Source organism: Giraffa tippelskirchi, chromosome 7 (genome assembly GCF_054371585.1).
Source record: "Giraffa tippelskirchi isolate mGirTip1 chromosome 7, T2T-mGirTip1v1.2.pri, whole genome shotgun sequence".
In the NCBI taxonomy this organism is placed as follows: domain Eukaryota; kingdom Metazoa; phylum Chordata; class Mammalia; order Artiodactyla; family Giraffidae; genus Giraffa; species Giraffa tippelskirchi.
In genome coordinates this window covers 56202800-56229346 of record NC_137281.1, presented here as the reverse complement: position 1 = coordinate 56229346, position 26547 = coordinate 56202800, and the positions used below count along the sequence as shown (strand labels likewise).

The 26547-nt window shown below is 47.6% G+C and overlaps 2 protein-coding genes and 1 long non-coding RNA gene across 28 annotated transcripts in view; 2 read left to right on the top strand and 1 right to left on the bottom strand.

Annotated features, from left to right (window-relative positions):
- Positions 1–679: 679 nt before the first annotated feature.
- LOC145515852 (uncharacterized) lies at positions 680–7322 on the bottom strand. Of its 2 annotated transcripts, none has more exons than XR_014061066.1 (2): positions 3501–6884; positions 680–2631 (listed from the first exon to the last, which is right to left on the bottom strand). It is a non-coding gene; the product is annotated as an uncharacterized LOC145515852 (long non-coding RNA). The 2 variants fall into 2 exon arrangements; XR_014061067.1 differs by having other exon boundaries at positions 2077–2631; positions 3491–7322.
- On the top strand, positions 6955–19032 carry MON1B (MON1 vesicular trafficking associated B). 4 transcript variants are annotated; one of them, XM_081517257.1, is made up of 6 exons: positions 6955–7270; positions 7687–7844; positions 10180–10500; positions 11031–11850; positions 12218–12365; positions 14996–19032. In XM_081517257.1, exons 2-6 carry the CDS (start codon positions 7697–7699, stop codon positions 15203–15205), a joined length of 1647 nt encoding a protein of 548 aa, XP_081373383.1. In that variant the 5' UTR covers positions 6955–7270; positions 7687–7696; the 3' UTR covers positions 15206–19032. The 4 variants fall into 4 exon arrangements, with proteins under 4 accessions (XP_081373383.1, XP_081373386.1, XP_081373385.1 ...); XM_081517260.1 differs by having other exon boundaries at positions 7096–7270; positions 7697–7844; XM_081517259.1 differs by lacking the exon at positions 6955–7270 and adding an exon at positions 7393–7468.
- The window catches only part of SYCE1L (synaptonemal complex central element protein 1 like), a 23340-nt gene continuing 13350 nt past the window's right edge, over positions 16558–26547 (top strand). For 10 of the 22 annotated variants that reach the window (XR_014061063.1, XR_014061062.1, XM_081517273.1 and 7 more), the window contains exons 1-6: positions 16558–16628; positions 22436–22498; positions 24137–24196; positions 24390–24464; positions 25030–25077; positions 25307–25386. Coding sequence is in view for 18 of the 22 variants with exons in the window: in XM_081517273.1 (XP_081373399.1) it covers positions 16568–16628; positions 22436–22498; positions 24137–24196; positions 24390–24464; positions 25030–25077; positions 25307–25386 (387 nt within the window). In the remaining 4 variants the exon portion in view is untranslated. The remainder of the gene's footprint in view (positions 16629–22435; positions 22499–24136; positions 24197–24389; positions 24465–25029; positions 25078–25306; positions 25387–26547) is intronic. The other 12 variants (XR_014061065.1, XR_014061064.1, XM_081517267.1 and 9 more) reach the window with 3 other exon arrangements.

Here is a 26547-nt window from a genome sequence, read left to right as displayed (position 1 = left end):
AGTCATGTTGCTGCGCTTATGGCACCTGACCTTTCCCAGGGTTCATGTCACTTGACAATGCTTTATGGCACTGCTCAGGCTTCGTTTACATCATTCCCCGTCTTTACGTCACTTGGCCCAGCTTTACGGTACTAAAGTCCCCAGGCTTTTTCTATATCAATTTCCAGTTTTACATCTGCAGACCTTGCTTTAGGGCACATCCCCGATTGGCCTGATCTCAGGTTTTTGGACTTTTCTGCCAGCGATCTGGCTTTCTCTCTCCTATCCTAGCTAAAATATCCTGACTCTGCTTTTCTCCAGGAGCCTGGCTTTATCTCACGTGCCCTACTTTACATCAGGACTTGTTATAGGAAAGACAGGAAGAAGAATCTGACTTCAGATTACATTTGTTTCTTTTTTAAAAAAATTATTTATTTTTGGCTACACTGATTTTTTGTTGCTGCACATAGGCTTTCTCTAGTTGCAGCAAGCAGGGGCTACTCTTCCTTGCGGTGCACAGGCTTCTCATTGCCATGGCTTCTCTTGGTGCAGAGCATGGACTCTAGGCACATGGGTTTCAGTAGCTTGGTACAGGGGTTAGTTGCCCCGAGGCATGTGGGATCTTCCCTTGGCCAGGGATCGAACTGTCTCCTACACTGGTAGATGGAGTCTTAACCACTGGACAACTGGGGAAACCTTGTTTCTTTTTTTTTTTAACCTTTGCTTTCTACTGTTTTTACTACAAGGTAGTCACTAAAGGAATGTCGCCTATTGCCTAGAATACACATAATGCCCTATGTCCAACCCTGTCCCGCCATGCCTGAATGTTAAATTAAAATATCTTTGTTAAGCTCCCAGGAAACATCCTGAACCAGGCCACCTGTGAATAGCTACAGGAAAGAAAAAATTAACACATCCCCTCCCACAGTCTGGCCGAAACCAGGAGATCTTTGCAACAACCCATGGTCTTTTTATCCTCACCTCCCCTTTCATGGTTCTCTAAAAGAAACTAGCTTCCAGACCCTGGTAAGATGCTTTTCTAAGACACTGGCTCACCATCTTCTCGGAATCCTGGCATTATGAACAGTTCTTATTTCATGCCCCAACACCTGGCTCCTGATTTATTGGCCTATCGTGCAGCAAAGAGAATGAGCTTGGAGCTGGGCAATTTCCCTTGTGCTGCTATTCCATGGGAAGCATTACTGCAAATGGCCAACCAGCTGAGTTTCTATGGATGCACAACCCATTCTCTTAAGATGTGCTTAACTGGAGAGACCATAACCTTGCTTACTGAGCAGACCCTGCATGGCTGAACTTTTTATTTCTGTCTTTGCCACTCAACCTCCCAATTGGGTGGACATTCATACCTTCATGAATAGAAACCTTGTGTGTATTAGTCGCTCAATCTTATCTGACTCTTTGCGACCCTACGACCCTATGGATTGTAATCCACCAGACTCCTCTTTCCTTGGAATTCTCCTGGCAAGAATACTGGACTGGGTCGTTATTCCCTTCTCCAGGGGTAGGATGCTTACCAGGGATAAATAGGTAAATAGTTCAGTCGTGTCCAACTCTTTGCAACCCCACGGACTGCAGCACACCAGGCTTCCCTGTCCATCACCAACTCCCGAAGCTTGCTGAAACTCAAGTCCATCAGCTCATCCACTGTCTACCCCTTCTCCTCCCGCCTTCAATCTTTCCAAGCATCAGGGTCTTTTCCAATGAGTCAGTTCTTCACATCAGGTGGCCAAAGTATTGGAGTTTCAGCTTCAGCATCAGTCCTTCCAATGAATATTCAGGACTGATCTTCTTTAGGATGGACTGGTTGGATCTCCTTGCAGTCAAGGGACTCTCAAGAGTCTTCTCCAACACCAAAAGCATCAATCCCTCAGTAATAAATGGAGGATAAATGGAGGGTGGATAAATGGAGGATAAATTCGGGGATAAATGGAGGATGGCTTTTGACAAGGCTACAGAGGAAGGCTTCCCTGGTGGCTCAGGCAATGAAGCGTCTGCCTGCAATGCGGGAGATCTGGGTCCAATCCCTGGGTCGGGAAGATCCCCTTGAGAAGGAAATGGCAACTCAATCCAGTATTCTTTTTTTTTTTTTAATTTATTTTAATTGGAGGCTAACTACTTTACAATATTGTAGTGGTTTTCACCATACATTGACATGAATCAGCCATCAGTGTACATGTGTTCCCCATCCTGAACCCCCCTCCCACTTCCCTCCCCATCCCATCCCACAGGATCATCCCAGTGTACCGGCCCTGAGCACCCTGTCTCATGCATCAAACCTGGACTGACACTCTGTTTCACATATGGTAATAAACATGTTTCAATGCTAGTCTCTCAAATCATCCCACCCTCACCTTCTCCCACAGAGTCCAAAAGTCTGTTCTTTACATCTGTGTCTCTTTTGCTGTCTTGCATATAGGGTCATCATTACCATCTTTCTAAATTCCATATATATGCGTTAATATACTGTATTGGTGTTTTTATTTCTGACTTACTTCACTCTATATAATAGGCTCCAGTTTCATCCACCTCATTAGAACTGATTCAAACACCTGGAAAATTCCATTGACTGAGGAGCCTGGCAGGCTACAGTCCATGGGGTCGCAAAGAGTTGGACAGGACTGAGCGACTTCACTTTCACTTTTCACAGAGGAAGCACACCAGCTCCATCTAGCGGTTCCAGATAGATCTTCAGAAGCAAATCTTGCAGTTTCTATTGCTGAGCCTAGGGGCTTTCCAGGTGGCTCAGTGGTTGAGTCCACCTGCCACTGTTGGAGACTCGAGTTCAACCTCTGGGTCGGAAGAATCCCTGAAGGAGAAAATGGCATCCCACTCCAGGCCTCGCCTGGAAAATTCCATGGATAAAGGAGCCTGGTGGGCTATAGTACATGGGGTCCCAAAGAATCAGGCATGACTGAGTACAACACAACAGAATTGCTGAGCCTAACTGGGATCCTAATAATGGAGACATACCACACCTAGAGCATTACAGAAAGTGTATCTTAGCAGGTCTTGGAAAGGGTGTACCCTGGCAAAAGAGCTTAAACAAAATTCAGGAGATACAACAAAAACTGAATGAGGCTCCATCAGAGCTATGGCTCTATCGGTAAAGAATCTGCCTGCGATGCCGGAGACACAGGAGATGCAAGTTCGAACCCTGAGTCGGGAAGATCCTCTGGAGGAGGGAAGGCAACCCACTCCAGTATTGTTGCCTGGTAAATCTCATGAACAGAGGACCCTGGCGGGCTACAGTCCATAGGGTAGCAAAGAGTGGACACAGCTGAGCACACACGCAAACACACGCACATGCATACTGCTGCTGCTGCTAAGTCGCTTCAGTCGTGTCCGACTCTGTGCGACCCCATAGACGGCAGCCCACCAGGCTCTGCCGTCCCTGGGATTCTCCAGGCAAGGATACTGGAGTGGGTTGCCATTTCCTTCTCCAGTGCATGAAAGGGAAAAGTGAAAGTGAAGTCGCTCAGTCATGTCCGACTCCTAGCGACCCCATGGGTCTGCAGCCTACCAGGCTCCTCTATCCATGGGATTTTCCAGGCAAGAGTACTGGAGTGGGGTGCCATTGCCTTCTCCATACAAAATCAAATAATTCATCAAGCTCATAGGCGCTATAGGAATGCAGACCCTGAAGCCCCTGAAAATATCAGGACAGTAAATATGACCTTCATTGAACAAACTGCCCCAGATATAAGAAGAAAATTACAATTAGATGGTGCGTTTGGAATGAACGCTTCTCAGTTGGTAGACATTACTTTTAATGTGTTCAACAACAGGGAACAACGACAGAAGAAAGAAGATGAAAAGTGGAACACCACTTTCTCTGGCAACAGTGTTGGATTCCTGGAAAGTGCATAATGCTGAAGAGAGGTAAGTCACCACTGGGGAAGGAATGATGCACTTACTGTAAAGAGGAAAGGCACTGGAAAAAAGATTGCCCTGGGCTAAAACATAGGGACAAAAGCAATAAAAGGAAGCCAGGAGCCTCATATATGGTAGAGAGAGAGGAACACTCATGGTAAATGCAGAGATCTAGGGGGTTCCCTTTAACTAGAGGCATGCAATTCCAATTTCCCCACAGGAGCCCCAGGCAACTTTGATGGTGGGGAGCAAGTTGATTGACTTTCTAATAGATATGGGCACAACATATTCTGCAGTAAGCACCAAACTGACACAGAAAACATCTCAGTTCACCCCAGTCACAGGAGTCTCTGAAGAAGCACAAAATCACTCGTTCTTAAAATCTCCAGAATGTCAACTAGGGGACCCCACCCTGAAACACAGTTTCTTATGATATGCCAGAGTGTCCAATCCCTCTTTGGGGACATAATGTCCTTTGTAAATTAAAAGCTCAAGTAACATTTTTGCCAGAACAGTTTGACATCAATCAGGGACCCACCCACCAGAGCATGCTTTGAGCCTACAGATGGTGCTCATGGAAACCCCAGAAAAGGAGACAGAGCTCTTCCTCCCCTGAGCTATTTGCTTTTACATGGCAGGACCCAGAAACATAGGTAGTTCAACAGTGTGCTGGGACGGACCTCCATCAAGGATTTAAGAATTCCCCTACTGGAAGTGGTTCTTTTGCAGGCAACTGCCCTCAGGAGGAAGCCCCTGTCCTTGTCACCTTAGCAAAGCTATACTGTAACTCACTTTTAAACCAGGCACCCCCATGTTCTAGTCAACTCCAACCCAAGCACACTTTTCTAATCTTTTAATCACACAATACCTTGCCTAACTTGTTGGTTCTTTCCGTAGATCCAAGCTGTAGACATGAAGAATAAGTAGTTAACAGGTGACCAGATCTCTTCCCTAGCTTCCCCTTCAGTCTGAACACACTGTGTGTACAAGATTAACATCTAGGGGAAGATCATGAGGAGTCCACAAGCCTGCACACAGTGGAGGATGGTCAAGACTCTTACTCCCTACCTCAGTGATTAACTGAGATTACTTCTGTTTCCCTTTCAAAACTTTCAGGGCTGAAGAGAATCTTTATAAGTGGCTTCCAAGGAACGCTGAGCTCACCTTCTCCCCCATATTGCTGCCATTCTGATTAAAACATCTTTTCTCTCTACCGACATTTGTGAGCATTGATTTTGCAAGGAGTGAGCAGCAGGACCCAATTCACTGGGTCACACTACTTTGGGGAAACCTTGGCTAGGGACCTTAGAAACTTAATATTGGACAAAGGACTCTTACTCCAATATGTGGACAATTTGCTCACAGCAAGCTCTACATATGAGAAAGGTCTACAAAATACTATCAGAACTCTGAACTATTTGGCCAATTCTGGATATAAGGTCTCCCAGAAAGAGGTCCAGACATGTCAGCAACAAGTCACCTATCCAGGCTTTTTCCCTTCCTAAGGACAGTGGGATCTTTTGCCCAATAAACAACAGGCAGTTCAGACTTAAGAACACCCAAGACCCACAGGCACCTGAGGGTCTTCCTGGGAATGGCAGGGTTCTGTCAGATTTGGATCCCAAACTATGGGTTCAGAGGAAAACTCTTCTCTGAGGCTGTAAAGGGACATGATCTTGAGTCCCTTACTTGGACTAAAGAGTACCAGACAGCCTTTCAAACAATAAAAACAAAGTTAGCCTCAGCCTAACCTTTCAAATTGTATGTCCAAAAGAGACAAGGCCTTGTCTTGGGGGTGTTAATTCAAGCTTTGGGGAATGACCCCTTGCCTACTTCTCAAAACAACTAGTATAGACTGTTAAGGGTTGGCTCCCTTTCCTTCCAGCTGTAGCAGCTACATGTGACAGGCTTCAGGAAGCTGAGAAGTTTACCCTGGAACAATCCACCACTGTGTATGTCCCTCCTCACATTCTTTCTTTACTGGAACAAAGAGGGAGCTATTGGCTGACTTCTGAGAGAATTCAGGAGTATTCTCTTAGACAATCCCACCTTAAGACTTCAGGTCACTTCAGCCTGAAAGGCAGCCACATTGTTCATGATAGATGGTTCACACCCCTCAATACACAACTGCCTATATGTCATTGAGCTAGTGTACTGTAGCAGACGGAACTTAATGGACCAACCCTCCATTGAGCCTCATGTGGGACTGATCACGGATGGAAGCAGCTTCATGGGCCAGAAATCATTGCTCTGACAAGATCCCTACTAAGCACTGAAGACAAGGGAGTAAATATACACACAGATTCTCACTATGCATTCTCCCTGGTGCACACTCACGGGCAATCTGGAAAGAATAGGGGCTCCTCACTCACACTGTCAAGACAGAAAACATGCTTCTGAAATCCTGTCACTATTAGAAGCAGTCCATAATCCCTCTCAAGTGGCCACAAGACCACCAAAAGGGTGAAACTCATACAGCAGAGGGCGACTGGTTAGCTGCCCAAGCTGCAAAAAAGCCAGCAAAGAAGGTGACGATCAAGCCTTTATGGGGTCTAGGAGGAATCAGGAGCCTGTCAAAGGCACACCCACAAGCGCCCCGGTTAGGCCTGGGCTCCTACCTAACCTGCATAGCCTCGCCCACAGAGCCCCATCCTTGGAAGTGAGGTCAGCTCCGCCTTTCGCGGGTTTGGGCAGAGCCTGGTCAGCCTACACATTGCCTTCGCAAACTCACCCCTGTGCGCCATGAGCTTCCCTTTTTCCAGAGGCCGCCAAGCCCTTTAGGCTGCCTGAATCCCCACACACCCACGAAAACTTCCTGCCTCTGAGAGGCCCGCCTCTTGCCTTAGCAACCGAATCCAAGTTGGCCAGCCTGCGCACGGCACTCCGATGGCGGGCGGCCCCTGTCCGTCAAGCATTTTCTCTCTGTCCAGTGTCCACTCCACCTTCCTGCCCCTGCCTTTCCTGGAGGATAACGGAGGATGAAGTTTCCTCCATCCTGGCGAGCCCCATCTATCACGACTTAGGCTGCGAGCTTCCTCCAGGGCAGAGAGGAGTAGGCCCCAGCCTTCCATTGGGTCCGGAGAAATGTCAGTCAAGGGATGGGCAGGTCCAACAGCGACCTGACGCAAGGTTTCTGTGGAGACACTACTCTGACGGAATGGGGCGGGACGACCTGAGGGGACCGGCTCCGCTATATTGGGCCAGAGGCGAGGCAGTCCGCCCTCCGTACTCCGGATTGGCTGAGCGCGAGCCGCGCCCCCCTCACGCCGGCGGCTATCGCACGACAAGTGGGCCCATTTCGCCCCAGTTGTAGCCACACGTGCCCTCGCGGTGGGAGTGAGTGCAGACCGGGCCGGCCAGATCCGTCGTAGATCCGGGAGCAGCGCGGGCCTCTTCAACGGTGAGGGAACACGACTGGGCGGCGGGAAGGAGGGCTCCGGCGTCCGGAGAGCGACTAAAGCTCCGCAACAGGAAGTACCTTCAGAGTGGCGTCGCACCCGGAAGTGTGGCAGGACGGCAGCCACACCCGGAAGTGTGGTGCTTCCGGGGCTACGGGAACTAATAGTACCTGGCCAATTGAGATGCAGAGTTAAAACAGGTGTTTGTATATCTTTATTTGCTGAGGCTTGGTAGAGCCTTCCTTTGAGGGAAGTGTTGGAGGTTGCAAGTATGTGGTCGTGTTTTTGAATGTTTCATCCTGTTGAAACGCCAGGGGAGAACGAGCCCCAGGAGTGTGTGCAAGGAGGCCAGGCTGAGTAAAAGCTTTTAAGAAGTTTCTTTTGCTGCGGGTCACCCTCCATCCCCCCTCCCCCACAGGGATGTGCAGATGGAGGCCGGAGGAGACACTGCTGCCCCAGTCCCTGGGGATGCGGAGGACTTGGAGGAAATGCGGTTCCCCAGTGAGGAGGCTGAAGACGGTGGAGGGGTTCACAAGGACTTACCCGATCCTGGAGATGCAAGCTTGGAGAAAACAGGTATACATTCCCTTCACGAGGGTCTTGGAAGGAATTGCTAGGGGATGTTATTCTTGGGGAACGTTCTTGGGGGCTCAGAGAGGAGTCTTTGGGACTCAGGTAAGTAGTTTAAACCATACTTTGGGTCAGTGGGAAGTCATTGTGGGCTCAAGTTGTAGTTTAAATCATTGAGGAGTGAAAAGGAAATCAGCGAGTGTCAGTGGATGTTCACTGGGGAGGTGGTGTGAATATAGGCCATTGAAGAATCAGAAAGGGATCAGTTGGGGTCAGAGAGGGACCCTGGGGTTTAGGCTGTTTAGGTCAATGATGACCAAAAGAAAGTTAATATGGTCAGTGAAAGTGAAAGTCACTCAGTCGTGTCCAACTCTTTGGGACCCCATGGACTGTACAGTCCATGGAATTCTCCAGGCCAGAATACTGGAGTGGGTAGCCTTTCCCTTCTCCAGGGGATCTTCCCAACCCAGGGATAGGACCCAGATCTCCCCCATTGCAGGCTGATTCTTTACCAGCTGAGCCACAAGGGAAGCCCTAATATGGTCAAAGGGGGACTATTTAGAAGTTAGTGTCTTTGGGGGCTTTAAATCACTGAAGTGGGAAAGGGGATCCGTGGAGGCCAGTGGACACTTAGAGTATTTACATCTTTGAGGAGTTGATGGCAGTTGTTGGAGGGAATCTTTAAGGAGCCAGATCTTAGTGGATTTAATGGTGATCATTGCTGGGGAGACAGTGGACATCAGTGAGACAACTAGAGAGTCAGAGGACCAGTAGGAAGATCTTTGAAGACTCCAGTGTATATGTAGTTGTATAAAGTGGAGGATTAGCAGAAATCACTGGGGAATGAGTGCTCATTGACCACTTTGGAATTAGTGGGTGTTGATGGGGTCGTTGGGAAAGATCATTGAACATTACTGAAAATCAATAAGGGGGGTTGTCTTTGAAAACTTGGGAAGTATTGGCAAGTATTGGGAGGAGGTGATTGGGGACTGTCAATGAGAGAGTGAGGGAATATGAGGTCATTGGGATTTTATGGGGAAAGTGTTGATACATAGTTGCCAGTGGGTAATACTGGTTGTCAGCAGGGATCAGTGGACATTGACTAAAATAAATGGGAGGGTAGTCAGTAGAAGGCAATGAAATTGTGAATTTCACTGTTAAATGTTAATGATGGTCATGGGGAAGGGCAATAGAGGTCATTAAAGTCCTGTGTGTTAGTATATATTTTTATGGTGGTTATTGTAGGGAGGGGGTGGATATCAGTGAGGATAAAGGGGAGTCATATCAATGAGCATAAAGGTCAGGGGAGTCAGTAGAGGTCATTGGAAGCCTTGCATGTTAGTGGAGGTCAATGGTGGTCATTGTTGGGAATGCAGTGGACATGGAGTAGATTAAATTGTGGGTTGGGGCAGTCACTGAAGGTCACTGAAGATCTAGGTATTAGTTATGTTAATGTGGAATCACTGGAATGTTACCAAGCTGCAGTGGGAACAAATAGGAAGTTGGGGGGTCCTAAAGAGCTGGATGTTAGTGGATAATCATGGCAGTCTTTGGGAGAATTAGTGGTCTTCCTCAAGAATATAAATGGGTGATCAGGAGAGTCAATAGTGTCATTAGAATCAGTGGACATCAGTGAGAATAAATAAGGGGTTAGGGTAGTGAGGGATGCGTAACTGCTGACACAGATGTTAGTGGATATAATAGTGGCCATGAGCGGATATCAGGAGAGTAAATGATGGGTCAGATTAAATGGGGGTTCACTGAAGATGAAGATATTGATGATCATTCATAGGTGTTGGGGTGCTTTGCAAACGGGAATGGCAATTATTGAAAGGGGAATAATTATTTGGTAGGGAAATAGAGGGTTCAGTAATGAAAGATCAGTTCAGTTGCTCAGTCATGTCCGACTCTTGGCGATCCCATGGACTTCAGCATGCCAGGCCTCCCTGTCCATCACCAACTCCCAGAGCTTACCCAAACTCATGTCCATTGAGTCGGTGATACCATCCAACCATCTCATCCTCTGTTGTCCCCTTCTCCTCCCACCTTCGATCTTTCCCAGCATCAGGGTCTTTTCCAATGAGTCAGTTCTTCACATCAGGTGACCAAAGTATTGGAGTTTCAGCTTCAGCAAAGTTAGATGGGATTATTGGAGTTCTGGCGGGGGAGGTCATTGAAACCTAAGTGTTAGTAGACGTCATTGAAGGGCAGAGGAGACACCTGGAGGTCTGTGTCAGCGGCAGGGATCACGGCAGGGCTGATATGGATTTGGTGGTTCTGTGGACACATGGGGTTAGTGGGGGTTCACAGGCAGATGACTTACTGGGGGTCTCCCTTTCAGGATCCAAGACCAAGGACCAGTCACCTAGCCTGCTGCTCCAGTCAGAGGCTCCATCATGCACCTATGGGCTGTGGAGCCCTGCAGCCTCTGAGGGCAGTCCTCTAGGCGGCGCTGAGAGTGGCTCGGGGGGCCCGGGTGGAGACCCAAGCGACGAGGACTGGCGCAGCCAGCGGAAGCACGTGTTTGTGCTGAGTGAGGCCGGCAAGCCCATCTATTCGAGGTACGGCAGCGTGGAAGCCCTGTCGACCACCATGGGTGTGATGACAGCCCTGGTGTCCTTTGTGCAGAGCGCAGGAGACGCCATTCGCGCCATCTATGCTGGTGAGCCAAGGGGCAGGAAGCAGTACGGGTGACAGTGACTGGAAACTCAGCTGTCTGTCTGGCAGGAGGTCTGTCTGGCTGTCTGGCTGCCTAGGGGACTATGGAGCTAGTTAGGAGTGAGTCAGTGTGTGTGGAAGCTGGCCAGGTGTCTGTCCAGGGGGTCTATCTGTCCCTTTACCTTGCTGAGTTCTGATTGATCAACTCACTGGGATGTAAGTACTGGCTGGATACTTCCTTGTTGCCTGAGAGCCTGAGCGTGGAGGCTGTGCGTCTGAGTTGGGTGTTTTTCTAGCTCTGTTAGCTTTCCTTTCTCCATCTTCCCCACCGCATGCTGTGTGCCTGATTTCTTGACATCATATCTCTGCAAACTCCCCCAGTTTGTCCTTACCCTAGTTCTGGTGTCCCGGGAGTGACAGAATGGGCTTGGACCAATTGTGTGTACCTTCGGGGGGAAGGGTGGAAGAGCCCCACGTGACCCCCTCCTGTCACCACTGACCCATCTCCCTCCGACCGTCCCTTCCCTCCCCCAGAGGACCACAAGCTGGTGTTCCTACAGCAGGGCCCGCTGCTGCTGGTGGCCGTGTCAAGGACTCCTCAGTCAGCCGCCCAGCTGCGTGGGGAGCTGCTGGCGGTGCACGCACAGATCGTGAGCACCCTGACGCGCGCCAGCGTGGCCCGCATCTTTGCGCGCAAGCAGAACTACGATCTCCGCCGCCTGCTGGCCGGCTCAGAGCGCACCCTGGACCGACTCCTGGACAGCGTGGAGCGGGACCCGGGGGCCTTGCTGCTGGGCGCCGTGCGCTGCGTGCCTCTGACTCGCCCGCTGCGGGATGCGCTGGGCGCGCTGCTCCGACGCTGCACGGCGCCCGGCCTGGCCCTCTCTGTGCTGGCGGTGGGCGGTCGCCTGGTGACAGCCGCCCAGGAGCGGACTGTGCTGGCTGAGTGCCGGCTAGACCCCGCCGACCTGCAGTTGCTGCTGGACTGGGTGGGTGCACCGGCCTTCGCGGCGGGCGAGGCCTGGGCGCCAGTGTGCCTGCCCCGCTTCAATCCTGATGGTTTCTTCTACGCCTACGTGGCACGCCTGGACGCCATGCCCGTCTGCCTGCTGCTGCTGGGCACCGACCCCGAGGCCTTCCATGACATGGCCACCTGCCGGCGCCTGGTTGAAGAGGGCATGCACTCGCTTGGAGCCACGCGTGCCCTCAGGGAGGCTGCCAGCTTCTCAAATGCTGCATCGGCCAGTGCCTCGGCCTACAGTGTGCAGGCCGTGGGTGCTCCCGGCCTCCGGCACTTCCTCTATAAGCCGCTGGACATCCCCGACCATCACCGCCAGCTGCCCCAGTTTACCAGGTGTGCTCTGCCCCCGTGGGCATTTGGCTAGGTGGGGAGGCTTACCTAACTGGAAGGCTCAGCCGCTCAACAGACAAGACTCTGGAGAGAGAGCTGGCTATGCTCTCGAGAGATTAAGAAGAATGGGTCTCTGCCTGATGCGGGAGTCTAAGCCTCCAGAAATCCCCTGTCCTGAAGGAGAGGAATGTCCCAGGGCTCCAGGAATTCCCATGTTTGATGGGGACGTTAGGCCCTAAGAAGCCTCCAGTCTAATTGGGGAGGAGGCTCAGCTCCCTTACTTTAATTGAACTCCCTAGACAGAGGGGAGATGGGCCAGCCAAGAAAGCTCTAGACTGACCTTATCCCCCACGCTCCTCCGTCACTGCAGCCCCGAGCTGGAGGCCCCCTACAGCAGAGAGGAGGAGCGACAACGCCTGTCAGACCTGTACCACCGCCTGCATGCACGGCTGCACAGCACCTCCCGGCCGCTGCGCCTCATCTACCATGTGGCTGAGAAGGAGACCCTTCTGGCCTGGGTGAGTTGAGCAGGGCTCTGAAGGAGTTGATTCCCACACTGCAAGCCTTCTTTCCCTCCACTGTGTCCCCTCTAGCCACAACAGCCTCCTTCAAGCACACCACACCTTTGCCTGGGCTGTGGTTTTGTATCCAGCACTGTCCCTGTCACTTGACATGTCTTTGTTCTTAAATATTTATTTGGCTGTGCTGGGTCTTTGTTGTGGCATGCAGACTCTTTCTTTAGTTGTGGCCTGTGGGATCTAGTTCCCTGACCTGGGTCAGAATCTGGGTCCCCAGCATGGGGAGCCGAGTCTTAGCAGCTGGACCACCAGGGAAGTTTCCCATGTGTCTTTGAAACCCATCAGTCTCAGTGTCTGAAACCTCTTAGACTTACCCTTCTGTTGACCATTCCCTCATTAACCACTGGTAGAGTGTCTTCCCCTTTCAAGGGGCCCCATTAACTATGATCACTTTGCCTGTCAATTTCACACCAGCCCCACCCTCTATGGCTGTGGATACCGGTTGAGCTTTCACTCTGTCCCCAGCACTCGAGCACTACAGGCTTGGTTCCATGCTGCGCCTTCCACTTGGGGTATCCTTCCCTGGGGTCTCTTCAGGACTGCTGTCCACACAGGGGGTTTGGTCAACGTGACTCCACTGGAGATGGCACTTCCCTCTTAGATTCTGGCATTTAGTGCACATTTTTTAACTCATCTGTTGCATGTCTGTTATGTGTCAGGCATTATTCTAGGCTGAGAATTTTATTAAAACATTTTTTTTTTAGTTTTCATTTTCAAGCAACTTTAGACTCACAAAGAAGTTGCAAAAAATTATGTGAAGTAGGTCTTCGACCTAGTTTCTCCAGATGTTAACATAACCAGAGGAACTCATCAAAATCAGGGAATTAACACCAGTGCAGTCACATCCACAGGCTTCATTCAAACTTCCCCAGTTGTCCCACTCATGTCATTTCACTGGCCCAGGATCCAGTCCAGGAGCACATGTTCAGACTGATTGTGTCATCCTAGTCTCGTTTATTCTGGAACATTCCCTTGGTCTTTTTTTGTCTTTCACGACCTGGGAATTGTTAGGAAGTACCAGTCAGGTAGCTTGTAGAATGCCCCTCAATGTGGTTTTTTCTAATAATATTGTGTCAGGTCATGCATCTTGCACAAGCCTCTCACAGAAGTGATGTTGTGTCCTTCTCTGTTTCATCTCAGGAGGACCATGACATCACTGTGTCCCATTGTTGACATGACTCCTGTTCATGTCATTAAGGTGGTATCTGCCAGGTTTCTCCACTTTATAGTTAGCACTCTTTTAGCCATTTGTAATTAGTCAGTATCTTGTGGTGATTAGGTCAGTGTTTTCACCATATTTTCATCCACTAATTTTAATATCCATTAATGATTTTTGCCTGTGACAGCTGTTTCTCGGGCATTTACCATACGGTGATTTTTCTCATTTCTTCCTAACGTTGATGTTTATTGGTTGAGATTCTACTGTATGGAAGAGCTTTCCCTTCTCCTGTTTATTTGTTGAATTTCAAATTTCATATCATGGATTTTTCTTGAAATCAATGAGCTAAAATCTTTTCCTGTCTTTTATTTTTGTGCTCAAACTGTCTCTTATTTAGTCAGCGGAAGCCATAGATTTAGCCAGACTGGCCCCTATATCTTTTCACTTTATTTTTTTCTTCAAATAAATTTTTTGACTGCTCTGTGTGGGCATGTGGGATCTTAGTTCCCTGACCAGGGATCAAACCCGTGTCCCCTGTGGTGGAGTATGAACCACTGGACCACCAGGAAGTCCTCCCCCTGTGTCTTTTGACACATCTGTATCACTGCTTAAGTACTTCTTACTTTCTGGCCTAAGCTAGTCCAAGCTTATTTTGTACTTTCTCTGTGCCTGTCCTGAAATCCACCATCTGTCCAGGGAATCCTTGAACCTTTTAGTAGAGGAAGGTATTTCAACACCAGGATCTGGTAGTCCCAGGATTTTAAATCGGGTGGTCAGGAAATGACATCTAAGTGGAAGAGGAGGTCACAGGGCATGTGGGTATCTCGAGGAACAGTATACCTGGCAGAGGGAAAGGACTGTGCGAGTGCCATGAGGTGAGGCTGAGCCTGGTTGTGTTTGAGGAACAGCACGCAGAGGCTAGAGTGGCTGGAACAGAAGGAGTGAGAGGGAGAACAAAGACATGGTGTGGAAAGGTGCTGGTGACCTGATCGGGTTAAGCCTCTCGGGTTGGTATGAAGATTAAATTGAATTAATCCTCCTATTATGCCCAGGCTACAGATGATAAAAACATAAGTGTGTGGAACTTAGAACAGGATTTTGTATACAATTGCTCATTAAATGTTAAGCACTGTTGTCATTATCTCCAGTCCACAGATGAGTGAACTGAGGTCCAGAGAGTGTATACACACACACACATATCACCCATTTGAAACCACTAGATCTAGCTGATCCCCTGGCCCACTCCTGATACAGTAGCATCAGCTTACGTGCTTTAGCCCAGTGACCAGGTTGGAGCTGCTACAAGGTGCATTTTCCAAACAGGAGACAGGTATGGGGCTAGGGTAGGATGGACAGCACTGAGCTTGGCCAGCTCCGGACCAACTGACCATGTCTCCTCTCAAACCTGCAGGTGACCTCCAAATTTGAGCTGTATACCTGCCTCAGCCCTCTGGTGACCAAAGCAGGTGCCATCCTCGCAGTGACCAAACTCCTGCGTTGGGTGAAGAAAGAGGAGGATCGGCTCTTCATTCGTTACCCACCCAAGTACTCCACACCCCCAGCAGCCCCAGCAGCCTCTACGGACCAAGCTTCCCACAATGGCTTGTTTACTGGCCCTTGAGAGGCAGAGATCCCAGACTGGGCAGTGTTGAGAACCACCACCTTGGGCTTTTACCTTCTGTCTGCACCCTGGAAATTCGGCATGGTTGGGGAGTTGGTGGCGATAGTATGTCTGTGTGTGCTCAGTTGCTCAGTCAAGTCTGATTCTTTTGCAACCCCACAGACTGTAGCCCGCCAGGCTCCTCTGTCCATGGAATTTCCCAGGCAAGAATACTGGGGTGGGTTGCCATGTCCTGTGGCTGATCCCTGTCTCCCTAGGCAATGCAGCAGGATCTGGGGGCCTGCCCTCAGACACATGGGTGGCAGTGTGATTGCACACAGGTGAGCAGGCTTTCTACCCAGCCCCCTCATGGCCCTCCACCTCTGGGGAAATCTTTAAGACAGCTTCTCCCCCTCCCTCTGCCTTCACCTCCTCCACTTGGATGGTGTTCCAGCCTCTGTCAGGGACCGTCTCCTCCATTCCTGGACACCACACACTCAGTCTGCATCAGGGGCCTGCCTCCTCCCTGGGATCTCAGCCCAGAGTGTCTAGGGCTGGCCAAGATCTCCCTTGGTGGCCCATGGCAGTTCTGGAATTGGAAATGTAGGACCAAGTCTGTGCCCTAAAACGGCCTGAGGGTATTTTAAAAGAAAAGAGAACTGCACATAAAAGGCCTAAAACCAGTGTCCATAAGGACATTCCTTTGCCCTTCATGTGCTTCATCTTTACCCAGTAAAAAATGACCCCATCAGTGCTGGCTGCTGCTAATATTAATAAGAAGGTGACCTCCAGCGTCTACCTGCCTATGTAACCCGGGGCAAAGTACCTGACTTCACACAGTGACTGAGATCCAGAATTTTTACACAGATCCACTTAGCTTCCACGGCCCATTCTATTCATTCATGAGCTGGCGATAACTAACCGCTCATAGGCCGTTAAATGAGGATTTGTGAACAAAAGGGAACTGCACCACTTGCGTACCACTGCACAGCACCTGCACAGTCGTCCCAGACTTTCACAAACCGCACACCCCAAGCAAAGATGAGAGGGAGACAGCGAGACCCGCCTGTAATTTCTACGTGTGCGTGCAACACTCAACACCCCAACAACCAAGACTCTAGTCCTGCCTCGGATTTCGCTAAGCTGGAGCTTGGAGCCTCGTGCTGCACGCGTGCGCGCTAACTGTCCCTCAGAGATCTCTGGGTCGTCCACTTCGGTGAGCTGGTCACCCGTCGCTCTTCACCGTGGTCAACTGATGCGCAGAGATGCACTGGACGCATGCGCACTGGATGCGTGCGGGCTGTATCGCCTTTCTACCCTCGCGTGGTTTTGTTTTTTTTAACCAATCACCAAAGCGCACGCGTATCAGCTGCGTGCTGGCAAATGGCGGAGAAGCTGGAGCCTCGGGAAGTGAAGTCGCCGAAAGTCGTGGAGGACAATGAAGGTAGTGAGGGCAAGGGGCCTCTGGCATCCAGAGTCGAAGGGAGGGAACCCTCGTCCCCTTGCTCTAGTGCAGTGCGAAGTCACTCCGTCATGTCCGAGTCTGCAACTCCAGGGACTGTAGCCCTCCAGACTCCTTCATTCAGGGGATTTCAGGCCAGAATACTGGAGTAGGTTACCGTCTCTAAGGGATCTTCCCAACCCAGGGAAGAAACTGGGATCTGCATTGCAGGTGAATGCTTTGCCGTGTGAGCCACCAGGGAAGCCCTTTGTCTTCTTACAATAATGAAATACTGGTACCAGTACTAAAAAAAAATTCAAAACTGCTGTTCAACAAAGTGGAGATAAATAACATGTATATTCTCAGCATCTAGATTAACGTGTCAATTTTATTGGTTATCCGTGTGTTAAATAGATTGAATATGTCAGTATTCATATTTTCAAACAATAAAGGGATGGATGATCTCACAAAACCCACTCAACTGCTGCCACATCTAAGGAAACTTAACGGTAATTCCAGTATCACCATTTCACACCCACCCAGCACGTACCACAGTTTGCATGGACTCTTAAATCTTAATCGTGGATGGCCACTCTCAAGAGAGCTTCTTTCCTCCCGGGCATTTTGTTAATACTGACACCCCCCACCCCAGTGAGAGGAAAGACAAAATTGTTCTAGAGGGAGTTGGAAATGCAGTCTAGGCAAAAGAAGAAAATTGTCTAAGACAATGATCCCCCGCTATGCCACTAGCACTTTTTTTTTAACTATAAAAATTTTCAAAATGTACCTAAGAACAGAAAATAAAATGAATGCCCATGTACTGGTCACTGTGTATTAACAGTTGTCAACTCTTTGGCCTCCTTTCATCTATCTCTGACCTTCCTACACACACTTTAGACCACCTTATTGATAATAAACACATTGGATTACAGCTTTCCAAACACATCGATGCAGATGACAACAATAATTATGATTATGTACTTGTATATTGTCTGTCCTAGGATGTGAGCTTCTTGAGAACAGACCATTCATTACCATTTCCCCAGCACCTAAAACAGTGCCTACTTGGCAAAAGTAGGTGCTCAGTAATTTTCTTTTTTTATTGTATGAATAATGAAGTAACATTGAAAGTTCTCTTAGATTATGGCCTCATGTTGAGTGTAAGCTTTCAACAAGAAGATGCCAATAAATTGCCCTTATTAAGCACTTACTATAGCTGCCACTGTGGGGGAAAAAACTCTAGTATGATTAAATTTTTTTTAAAAAGGAAGTTATGATTAACTTCACCAGCAATGGAGAAAATTGAAAAGCATATCAAGCTGCCCTTTCTAAACCATCCAAATTGGCTTTAGAACAGGAAGAATATCTGCTATTGGTTACTCTGGCAGAACAGGACTTCTTTTGCCTTGAAAGTAGAAGTGGCCAGCAAAGGCTTTGCTGGAGGCAGTTTGTCAGAAAACGCATAAGCATCTAAGACGCTATTTCTTATCTTTGGTTGACATGCTTGGAAATCATAGAATACACAGATGTGTGGACCAGGCAGGGTCATTGGAATGTTGTTGATGGGAGCAAAACACAGAAACAATCATGGAAATGGCTAACTTGAAGTATATTCACGCATTATGGAATGCCTATGTGGTGGACATTATTTTTTTTTAAGAGGCAGGAAAAAATAATTAAATTCTAATTTAATTCATTACAGTTAATTTTAAAAGGAGAAGATTATAGGAATTCCCTGACAGTCCAGTGATTAGGACTCACCACTTTAACTGTTGTGGCCGCGGTTCAATCCTTAGCTGGGGAGCTAAGATCCTGCAAGCCGTGCAGCACAGCTGAAAAAAATAGGCGAACACGGTGATTGGTTAACACAGTAAGCTTCATAGGGATCATATTCTTATGAGGGGAAGCAAGTTGGAATTAAGAAAAAGAGGCAGTTCAGTTATACAATTATAGCTCTATGTGTGTTACATAGAAAAATGTCTGAAGGCTAAAGGCCTAACTGGTGACTCTAAACAAGGGACTTGAATTTTGGAGGTTGTGCAGAAGTCAAAGCATTTTTTTTAAATTTTAAAGGAAAATGCCAGTAGTACTGAATAACTTTAAAATATAAGAGGAAAAAGTGTTGAATGGCATCTGGGAATCCCTGATTGTACATTAATATTGGTCAAGTTATTAATATTAACATGTCTATTTTGATGGTTATACTGGTAGAGTTCCCTTATAAATTAGAAATGTGTACTGGAATATTAAGAAATAGTGGGTTATGATGCCTGCAATTTGTGTGCAGAAATGCTCTCAAATGTGGAATCTGATACAGGGGCAAATAGCACTGTGGCCTATTTCTACAGTTTTCATATACATCTGAAATTATTTCAAAATAAAATGTTTCAAAGGGGCTCATACTCCATAGGCTGTTTTGTTTTGTCACATTGATTTTTTAAAAATTTTGTCAAGATGTTACTTGAACTATTTAAAAGATTTACTGATCACTCATGATCTTACTGTGTGACTAGGACTAGAAATGCAGTGAAGAGGAAAAACAGATGGAGCTTTCACAGAAATGGTTGAACAAGCCAGCTGTAAGAGATATATGGGGACAATCAAGGGAAACCACATGTGTTGTGGGTATTTGGTGATATAAATAACCCAATGATTAGTGATGATTGTTAATCTTGGTGAGACTCCAGAACTGGAGTCATCTAAGAAAATGTCCTCTAGTAGTTGAGACTGTTTGTTTTTTTGAGACTCTTAATGAATTTCATCTAGGGATGAAATGTCATGAAGTCTGGAACGTACTTGAAAATATTTCAGCGCACACACACATACACACACAAAAATAGCTAAAGCAAATATCAGTGGATATTAATGATTGTTAGATCTGGGGAATGAGTAAACCAGAGTTCATCATGGTATCCTATCTACTTTCATGTGCATTTGGAAATCCTCATAATATTAAAAACAAAACAAGTAATCACAGACACCTCCCTTTGTTATTAAAGTAGATTTAATTTGTTTGTTTCATTCCAAATACTAAGAGTATTTGAAGAACTTAAAAGTATCCAGAGGAGACATACCAACCAATGATACCAGAGAAAGACGATGAGATTTAAAGCCAAGGAGAGAAGGGAGTTGCATTTAACTTCACATATATCTGTAGTGCTTGAATGTTTTTAGAATGTTACTTGGGTAAGTGAAAATTAAAGCAATAGATGCAATACATCTTACGAAGTTCTGTCTTCCCCAAACTTGACAGTGGTTACTTCTGAGAACGGGAGTGACATGGATAAGGGACTGTTGGTGAGAGGAGACTTTTACTTTTTACTTCATGTTCTTCTATATTTGTTTATTAAATAATTTTAAAATTCAAATGCAAAATTGAATACATACTAATATGGCAAAAAGATGTAAAGAAAGTGAACATAATATCAAATATTTCAACAAAATTTAATAAGCTTGGGTTAAGAGCCCCTGATTTACAACATGAATTTTAATGGCTGCAAAGAATTTTAGCCTATGAAGGTGCCGTAATCAACTAAGATATCTTTAAGTTGCTTCCATCTTTTAAGATTATGGACAGTGAAACAGTCTTGCCCAGCATCCTTAATTATTTCCTAAAATAGATGCCTTGAGGTGGAATTTCTGATCCAGAGGAGTTGAGTAAGTTTTTGGTATTTACTACCAGAAAGTTTGAAATGAAACAGTTTTTGCCTATATGATTGGCAAAAGTGACAAAGGTTGAAAAAAATATTTGAATGGTAAGAGTGTGAGGAAGGAGTCCTCCATGGGCCTCTAGGGGGAGGGCAACTTCAAAATACCAGTCAAATTTAGTAACATACATGTCCCTTGATCCATCCAGTAGCCTTCTAGGAATTCATTCAGTAACATTCCCATGCATGCATAAAGAGAAATGAACCAGGATCTCACATTAGATTGAATTGTGTCCCCTTAAAAATTCATGTCCACTCGAACCTCAAAATGTGACCTTATTTTGAAACAGAGTTTTTGAGACTGTGTTAATCGTCATATGGAGTAAGGGTGTACCCTAATATAATAACTGGTGTCATTATAAGAAGAGGGAAATTTGGACATACAAAGATAGAATTTAAGGTGAAAGACACAAAAGAAAGACCCACATTGTGGTATTGTTATGGCTTCTCAAGGAAATTAATACAGATAGTCACTGTGGCATTATTTGTAACAGCAAAAGCAGCAACCTAAATGTCCATCAATAGGGGACAACTTTAAAAGATCATTAGTATATATATATTGTCAAATGGAAAAATGCAGGGACTTCTCTGGTGGTCTACTGGCTAAGTCTGCACGTTCCCGTCGCAGGGGTCCCGGGTTCAGTCAATCCCTAGTCAGGAAGCTAGATCTCACGTGCCACAGCTAAGAGTTGACATGCTGCAACTAAAGATCCTGTGCGCCACAACTTAAAAAACAAATGCCACATGCCATAACCAAAGATCGCAAATGCTGCAACGAAGATTGAAGATCCTGCATGCCACAAGACCCGATGCAGTCAAACAAATAAATAAATATCTTTTTAATAAAAAGGAAAGATATAAACTGTGAAATGCCATTTAGGACATGACACCACCTTTATCAGAAAAGTGGGCATATGCTTGTATGCGATTTGAATGATCACTGAGTACACACAAATAGCCTGTCACACAGGTGGCCTTGCAGAGGAAAGTTCCACAGCTGAGGAACTTAGGTCTTGAGGGAGGGACTTGCACTGTATACCAAGGTGGGTAAGCATTTCTTCATTTACTCTTTGGCTGTCATATGTGTTTTGTGAGCTTCTTTTCATCTTCTCTGCTTAATTTTTCTTGGAGAGCAAGCAATGAGTCACTAGCAGTTGCCTTTTTCTCACTGATTTTACAAGAGTTTAAGATGTTGGTATTTTTGCTGTTTTTGTTGTTGTTATAAGTAACACAGGCTCACTTTAAAAAGTACCTAGAAATATATGTGGCAAAATTATGTTTGAATCAGGACCTAAATAAAGTCTGTTCATTAGAGTTGATTGCTGTATGTCTCATCTCTTAATCTATACTTTCCTCTTCCCCTCTTTTCCTTCTTTGCAGTTTATTTGTTGAAGAAACCAGGTTGTCCTATATGTGGAATTTCCCAGCGTCTGGATGATGCTGACTTCATCCCCATGGTGTCATTTAACATGTTTTCCTGTTCCTCATATTTCCTCTGAATTGGTGTTTAGAAATGGAAACCTGACAGTATTCCTTTTTCTTTTTTTCTTGGTTGGGGTCGGGGGCGGGGAGCAGAGTCCTTCACAAGTGGTTCTATGTTCTTTCATCAGGAGGCTCACAATATCCAGGTGTGTTTTGTGGATTTTAGCAGCCATTGCTAAACCATTTCCTAAACCTGCCGCTTCTTTCAGAATTTGCAAGTTGTGGCCTACAATTATTTGAAAGAAATTCATATGAAATCATTCTGTCCTATCGCATTGCCTGCAACTTCATACTGATTGAGAACAGCAGCAACAAAAGTGCCTCCTCTTCTCTCACCCCTGAATTTCGCTAAGGGTCGTATTCCACGACCTCTCAGGGAGAACTGACCAGTAGAGGTTCTGATTCACCCCCCACACTCCATCGCCCTCAGGGACAAAGACAGGGATCCTGTAGGGACCCTGCTCTGGCTGGAGGGCTGCCCCTCAGCCAATCCTTGGTTCAGCCCAGGGTGTTCTCAGAACCCGCTGAGGCTTTCTTCCTCCCTTCCCAGACAAGCGTGGATCTTTCCTCAGTCCCCTCTCACTCTCACTGCATGCTGTAATTCTGGTTTTCATTCCACAGGTCAGACCGAGTCTTCAAAGAAGACTGAAGACTTGCTGGAAATGGTGAAAAAGCTGCAGAAAGGTCATGTGTCTCCTTGTGTCTGAGGCTTAGCCCGAAGGGGTTTTAAGACAAGAAGATGTGGTTCAATCCCCGCCCCCTCAACTCACAACCTTGGGAAATTATCCCATTGCACTTTCTCCCTCTTATACCATTTAGTTCTTTCAACTAAAAGCACAGCTTCAAAATTCAAGATGTATAAGCTACTCCCCAACACACAAATGCATGTGTGCATACACACACACACACACCACATCAGCCATCCATTTTCCTGACCTATAGGTCAGCAGCAACTATTTTTAAATTTTCTGGTATCTTTCTGGAGATGTAAAAAAATTCCATTTTGGGTGTATATTTTTTGTCCTTTTTTATATACAAATGGCAGATGGCAACACAAGCATCTTTGCACCTGGCTTTGCTTGTTGATGGGAGACTGGGAACCAGCCTGCATCCAGTACCTACATCAGGGCTGGGGCAAAGTACTGGCTGGGTTTGAGGTTGGATCTCCCTCTCCCCTTGTCCATCAGCAGCTTAAAATACTACAATCCACTGGTCTTTTCCAAATAAATGAAAACCTTCCCTTCCCTGACTCTGTGGCTACAGCATTGGAGCTGCTGCCTAGGCTAAAATTAGGTAGAGGAATTGGGGGATTGAAAAGGCAGAGCGACCCTGAACATGGCCGGTAAAACAAAGACCTTGGGGAGTCACATCCTAATCAGCACCGCGGAGAGCACTCAGTCTCCAAGAAGTCACAGGAGCTGGGGTTGGTGGCCTCCGAAAAATCCAGAAACTGAACTTCAGGATGTCTCGGGGGTGGTAGTGACACCCAGTAAAGGTTGGGCAGATTTTCCCCTCAATTCTGTGCTTTCGACCTTGAGGCCAGAGAGGACGAGGGCTTCTGCATTCAGAGCACTGAAATTTGGACCATGAGAAGCTAGAGATGACTCCCTAAAGAGGCAGTGATCTACCTGTCATTGGAGAACTTGATAGCTGTCAAAATGCAAGTGGCATCTTGCACATATTTCAACACCAGAGTCCAGATACTCAGAAGCGACAACCCACCCTGCCAGGCTTTCCATGCAGTGGGGCATTAGTTTTCAGGAGGTGTCCACCGTCTCCCACCTCATTCAGAATTACATGCACAAGCCTCTGCCATGGCCCAGAAGGCCGTGAGCTATCTGCCACCCCCACGTCTCCACCTCGCCTCCTGCTACTGTCCACTAGCTCACTAGACTCACACCAGCCGTCCCAGGCGTATGTCTCCCTCAGTCACTGCAGGGGCTTTGCATTCATGGTTCTTCAGGCTGGCATGCCCCCCCCCCACGCTCCCTACACCCCCCACCCCAGAACCACAGGGCTCCTTCCTCCACATCATTTGGGGCCTCTCCATATCTCAAGAGGCACCTTCTTTCATTCTTCAGCCCTTTGTTCCACTTTATTTCCTTTCACAGCATCTACTGCCACCAGCATTGACATCATGAATCTTTGCTCGGTGTCCATCTCTCCCACCCAGAGTGCAGGCCCTGCAAGGGTTTCTCTCACGCGCTCCGTAAATGCTGATCGACAGCAGCAGAGACACAGGGCCAACACCCACCCCGCTCCTTCTACCCAGGACAGCCTGGCACCTGCCATCTCTGGCTCAGTCTTTCTTTCCTTCTGCAGAGGGAAGCCTGGAGCCACAGATTGAAGACCTGATTAACCGGATTTATGAGCTTCAGCAAGGTAAACTCCGGGATCTAAGATGGCCCACTGGCCAAGAGGCCTGTGGGCTGGGGAAGCCTCCTCTTCATCACCTATAAGATCCAGGCCCCTCTAGATTGTCTGAAGGTGGGTGTGCAGCGTCATGGTCTGCAGGAGAATACAGCAAGGCTGGAGGCCACCCTCACACCATGTCTTCTTCCTTTCTCTGGCCCAGCGAAGAAGAAATCCAGCGAGGAACTGGGGGAAGCCCAAGCTCTTTGGGAGGCCCTGCGTCGGGACCTGGACTCCTGTAAGTGGGACCAGCAGAAGGGCGCAGAGAGCTTGTGGCCAGTGCTGACCTCAGGGTCTTTGCACAGGCTGCTCCCTCCACCTTTGAGGCTCCCATCCTACATAACCCACATTGCCTCGCACTGTTTTGAGTCACCTTTCAGCTCTCAGCTGAAAGTTCACCCCAACAGATCTCCCTTGACAGCCCCCTCTAAACATGGAATACCACTTCATCTCACACACCCCCGCCCCCGACAGCTTGATTTATTTCTTCACAGCCTTTATTGCTGCTTGTCATGACATATTTTTGCATGTCTCATCCTCTCCACATTCTACTGTGCACATGCTACACAAGGTAGCCCTGCAGTCCTTCACCCCTTCTTACAGGGCGTGTGGGCTCCCAGGGGGGAAAAGCTGGATCAAGATGATGCCCAGCAGGAGATGGGTGCAGGGCCGGCAAGAAGACGCCGACCTCCTCTGAGGTTGTTGTACCTTCTGTGTGACCTGGGGCCTACCCTTTGCATGAAGTTGCAGTCTGGGCATAGGATGAGGCCCCTGGAGACTCAGAGTGTCCCTGTGTTTTCCAGTGAATGGAGAGAAAGTGCATCTGGAGGAGGTTTTGAGCAGAAAGCAAGGTATTTACCAGCTGCTTCATCCTCATTATTCTGCCTGGTCCCCCTCCAAAAGCCTGAAGTTCTCACTCACCCAGAGGACTCCCCTTGAGATCAGAGGCAGGGTGCTTCCGTCTCTGCTCAGATCTGCCCCTCAGCTGCCATCTGACTTGGAGTAAACACTGAAGTCCCCTCAGTGCCCTCTAATGGCCAGCGTGCTTTGAGGCCCCTTCTGTCCCATCTGACTTCACAGAGCCCCCTGATCCCTCTCCCCCCAGAGGCACTGAGGACCCTCCAGCTGCACTGCCAAAGGAAGGCAGAGGAGGCACAGAGGTAAGAGGTCCTGCCCAGCTCTTCCCCACCTCATTTCCCAGCCTGAAGGAGGAGGGGGCAAGAGCTAGGGAAAAGAAATCTTGGACACACACTCATTATCCCTTTGTATAAAATCGAGTGGCTAGATGAGAGCCTCGCCTGCTCATCTTTGATAAGTGGCAGTGTTAAGATGAACTCATTTAATCATTCATTGCTAGTTTATCAGTTTAGTTCAGTTCAGTCGCTCAGTCGTATCCGACTCTCTGCGACACCATGAATTGCAGCACGCCAGGCCTCTCTGTCCATCACCAACTCCCGGAGTCTACCCAAACCCATGTTCATCGAGTCGGTGATGCCATCCAACCATCTCATCCTCTGTCGTCCCCTTCTCCTCCCGCCCCCAATCCTACCCAGCATTAGGGTCTTTTCCAATGAGTCAACCCTTCGCATGAGGTGCCCAAAGTATTGGAGCTTCAGCTTCAACATCAAACTTCCCAGTGAACACCCAGGATTGATCTCTTTTAGGATGGATTTATTGGATCTCCTTGCAGTCCAAGGGACTCTTAAGCGTCTTCTCCAACACCACAGTTCAAAAGCATCAATTCTTCGGCGCTCAGCTTTCTTCACCGTCCAACTCTCACATCCATACATGACCACTGGAAAAACCATAGCCTTGACTAGACGGACTTTTGTTGGCAAAGTAATGTCTCTGCTCTTAAACATGCTATCTAGGTTGGCCATAACCTTCCTTCCAAGGAGTAAGCGTCTTTTAATTTCATGGCTGCAGTCACCATCAGCAGTGATTCTGGAGCCCAAAAAAGTAAAGTCTGACACTGTTTCCACTGTTTCCCCATCTATTTCCCATGGAGTGATGGGACCAGATGCCATGATCTTAGTTTTCTGAACGTTGAGCTTTAAGCCAACTTTTTCACTCTCCTCCTTCACCTTCATCAAGAGGCTCTTTAGTTCTTCTTCACTTTCTGCCATAAGGGTGGTGTCATCCGCATATCTGAGGTTATTGATATTTCTCCTGGCAATCTTGATTCCAGCTTGTGTTTCTTCCAGCCCAGCATTTCTCATGATGTACTCTGCATATAAGTTAAATAAGCAGGGTGACAATATACAGCCTTGACGTACTCCTTTTCCTATTTGGAACCAGTCTGTTGTTCCGTGTCCAGTTCT